This window comes from Callorhinchus milii, unplaced genomic scaffold (assembly GCF_018977255.1).
Source record: "Callorhinchus milii isolate IMCB2004 unplaced genomic scaffold, IMCB_Cmil_1.0 Scaffold547, whole genome shotgun sequence".
In the NCBI taxonomy this organism is placed as follows: Eukaryota; Metazoa; Chordata; class Chondrichthyes; order Chimaeriformes; family Callorhinchidae; genus Callorhinchus; species Callorhinchus milii.
Genome location: NW_024705288.1, coordinates 2,886 through 6,976, shown reverse-complemented (window position 1 = coordinate 6,976; position 4,091 = coordinate 2,886). Strand labels below are relative to the sequence as shown.

At 51.3% G+C, this 4,091-nt stretch overlaps 1 protein-coding gene across 1 annotated transcript; it reads right to left on the bottom strand.

Moving 5' to 3' along the window:
• Positions 1-1,115: 1,115 nt before the first annotated feature.
• LOC121852184 (proline-rich 33 kDa extensin-related protein-like) lies at positions 1,116-2,349 on the bottom strand. Its single transcript, XM_042346277.1, has 2 exons — positions 1,797-2,349; positions 1,116-1,129 (listed from the first exon to the last, which is right to left on the bottom strand). Exons 1-2 carry the CDS (start codon positions 2,347-2,349, stop codon positions 1,116-1,118), a joined length of 567 nt encoding a protein of 188 aa, XP_042202211.1.
• Between the last annotated feature and the right edge of the window lie 1,742 nt (positions 2,350-4,091).

Sequence of the window (4,091 nt, the reverse complement as noted above, 5' to 3'; positions counted from 1 at the left end):
GGGTGAGTGTACTGGCAGTCTATAATGTAGACTGTAGCCTGGTTATTAAGCTGGGTGAGTGTACTGGCAGTCTATAATGTAGACTGTAGCCTGGTTATTAAGCTGGGTGAGTGTACTGGCAGTCTATAATGTAGACTGTAGCCTGGTTATTAAGCTGGGTGAGTGTACTGACAGTCTATAATGTAGACTGTAGCCTGGTTATTAAGCTGGGTGAGTGTACTGGCAGTCTATAATGTAGACTGTAGCCTGGTTATTAAGCTGGGTGAGTGTACTGGCAGTCTATAATGTAGACTGTAGCCTGGTTATTAAGCTGGGTGAGTGTACTGGCAGTCTATAATGTAGACTGTAGCCTGGTTATTAATGCACCATCAGAGTATGAGAGCTCGGGGCAAGCATCTATACTATGGGGACCCCATGTAGATGCTTGCCCCGAGCTCTCATACTCTGATGGTGCATTGTCCTTGAGTTGTGCGCCTTTTGGCGTCATCTGGTCCAACCCATATGAGACGAGGCTCGAAGGAAAGCTGTCTCGGGTGTGAACCAATCAACTCCAAGGACAGTCCATACATTATCAGAGTTATGTTTTTAGTTTGTATTATGACTGCAGGTATTGCGGTCTATGCAAACATGACTCCTTGCAAAAAGGTGTCAGTTTTGTTGCCAGATAGAAGGGTAAAGAACCAATTATCATATTTTTACTGGCAAATGAGGTCCCATAGTGGGGTCAGACATTTGTGACGATGTGTGACGAGGGGGGGGGGGGGTGAGAAATGTGACGTCACGTCAAAATGTGCAACTTTAAATGAATGTAGGCGACACGTTCTACTTAGTTAAATAGACTTTGTAATAAATGTCTTCTGCTACAGCATCAGAGTGCAGCGCCGCATTAAATACGCACTACAATCACAACAGTTTAGAGCGATTTGAAGCACGTTTTATTTTAAATGGAATGGGGGGGGGGGGCAGAGCTTTGTGACGTCAAATTTTAGGGTGGGGGGGGGTCTGACTACATGTGCCTGTCTAATAATGATTTGCTTGCTGAGTTTATAGACACACTACTCCCTACTCTTTGGTTCTTTCGGTAGAGTCACGTGGGTATCAAATGACAAGTGAAATCACGACGTTTCGACTGCAACACGAGCAATCAGCATCAGGTGGGAACCCAGAACAAGAAACGTTTCTTGCTGAAGTGGGAGAGAGAGTTGCCCTGGTAAGAGGTCCTGCGGGCCTCATGGCCCAGCCAACGCAGCCTCGCCTGCCGGAGGAGCTCACCGATGGGACTTTGCCCAGCAGCGTCCTTCACGAGCCTCCTCCACAGAGGCATTTCTTGACACCGCTGGTACCAGTCATCGGCAAGTCCACTCAGCTCCACATCATCCTGTACCACGTCACTCCATCTCTTCTCTAGCCCGTGCCGCGCCCATTTAGCCCCTCAAATCGGCAGAACAAAAGCTGTTTAGGCATGCGGTGGCTAGGCATGCGGTGGCTGGGCATGCGGTGGCTGGGCATGCGGTGGCTGGGCATGCGGTGGCTAGGCATGCGGTGGCTGGGCATGCGATGGCTAGGCATGCGATGGCTAGGCATGCGGTGGCTGGGCATGCGGTGGCTAGGCATGCGGTGGCTGGGCATGCGGTGGCTAGGCATGCGGTGGCTAGGCATGCGGTGGCTGGGCATGCGGTGGCTAGGCATGCGGTGGCTAGGCATGCGGTGGCTGGGCATGCGGTGGCTAGGCATGCGGTGGCTAGGCATGCGGTGGCTAGGCATGCGGTGGCTAGGCATGCGGTGGCTAGGCATGCGGTGGCTAGGCATGCGGTGGCTAGGCATGCGATGGCTAGGCATGCGGTGGCTGGGCATGCGGTGGCTAGGCATGCGGTGGCTAGACATGCGGTGGCTAGGCATGCGGTGGCTGGGCATGCGGTGGCTAGGCATGCGATGGCTAGGCATGCGGTGGCTAGGCATGCGGTGGCTAGGCATGCGATGGCTGGGCATGCGGTGGCTAGGCATGCGGTGGCTAGGCATGCGGTGGCTAGGCATGCGATGGCTAGGCATGCGATGGCTGGGCATGCGGTGGCTAGGCATGCGGTGGCTAGGCATGCGGTGGCTAGGCATGCGGTGGCTAGGCATGCGATGGCTGGGCATGCGGTGGCTAGGCATGCGGTGGCTAGGCATGCGGTGGCTAGGCATGCGATGGCTAGGCATGCGGTGGCTAGGCATGCGATGGCTGGGCATGCGATGGCTGGGCATGCGGTGGCTAGGCATGCGATGGCTGGGCATGCGGTGGCTAGGCATGCGGTGGCTAGGCATGCGATGGCTGGGCATGCGGTGGCTAGGCATGCGGTGGCTAGGCATGCGGTGGCTAGGCATGCGGTGGCTAGGCATGCGGTGGCTAGGCATGCGATGGCTAGGCATGCGGTGGCTGGGCATGCGGTGGCTGGGCATGCGGTGGCTGGGCATGCGGTGGCTGGGCATGCGATGGCTAGGCATGCGATGGCTAGGCATGCGGTGGCTGGGCATGCGATGGCTGGGCATGCGATGGCTAGGCATGCGATGGCTAGGCATGCGATGGCTAGGCATGCGGTGGCTGGGCATGCGATGGCTGGGCATGCGATGGCTAGGCATGCGGTGGCTAGGCATGCAGTGGCTGGGCATGCGGTGGCTAGGCATGCGGGCTACATGACCCAGCCAACGCAGCCTCGCCTGCCGGAGGAGCTCACCGATGGGACTTTGTCCAGATCTCAATCTTAATTATGGAGCTTTCGTGACTGCATGAATTATTCTTTGGTTCTTTCGGTTAAGTCACGTCTAAAGATAAAATAATAAATTATTTAATTTATTAAATAATGATTTACTTATTTTATTATTTTATCTCTCGGTTAAGTCACGTCTAAAGATAAAATAATAAATTAAAATAAAGCATATTATTTTAATTTGTTATTTTATCTTTTAGACGTGACTTAACCGAAAGAACCAAGATACACACAGATACACACACAGACAGACACACACAGATACACACACACAGATACACACAGATACACACACAGACAGACACACACAGATACACACAGATACACACAGACACAGATACACACAGACACAGATACACACACACAGACACACACACACACAGACACACAGATACACACACACACAGATACACACAGACACAGATATACACAGATACACACAGACACAGATACACACACACAGATACACACAACACAGATACACACACACAGACACACACACACAGATACACACAGATACACACACACACAGATACACACACACAGATACACACAGACACACACACACAGATACACACACACAGATACACACACACAGACACACACACACAGATACACACACACAGATACACACAGACACACAGATACACACACACAGACACACACACACAGATACACACAGACACACACACACAGATACACACACACAGATACACACAGAGACACACACACACACAGATACACACACACAGATACACACAGACACAGACACACACACAGATACACACACACACACAAACACACACACAGATACACACACACACAGACACACACACACACAGATACACCCACACAGATACACACAAACACACAGATACACACAGACACACACACAGATACACACACACAGACACACACAGACACACACACACACACAGATACACACACACACAGATACACACACACAGATACACACACACACACAGATACACACACACAGATACACACAGACACACACACACAGATACACACACACACAGATACACACACACAGATACAGACACACACAGACACACACACACAGATACACACACACACACACAGATACACACACACAGATACACACAGACACACCACACAGATACACACACACAGATACACACAGACACACAGATACACACACACAGACACACACACACAGATACACACACACAGATACACACACACACAGATACACACACACAGATACACACAGACACACACACACAGATACACACACGGATACACACACACACACACACACAGATACACACACACAGATACACACAGACACAGATACAGAAA

What these genes read in the sequence shown, in the direction of transcription:
- LOC121852184 (XM_042346277.1), bottom strand. Translation starts at nt 2,349, where the DNA reads ATGCCTAGCCACCGCATGCCTAGCCACCGCATGCCCAGCCATCGCATG.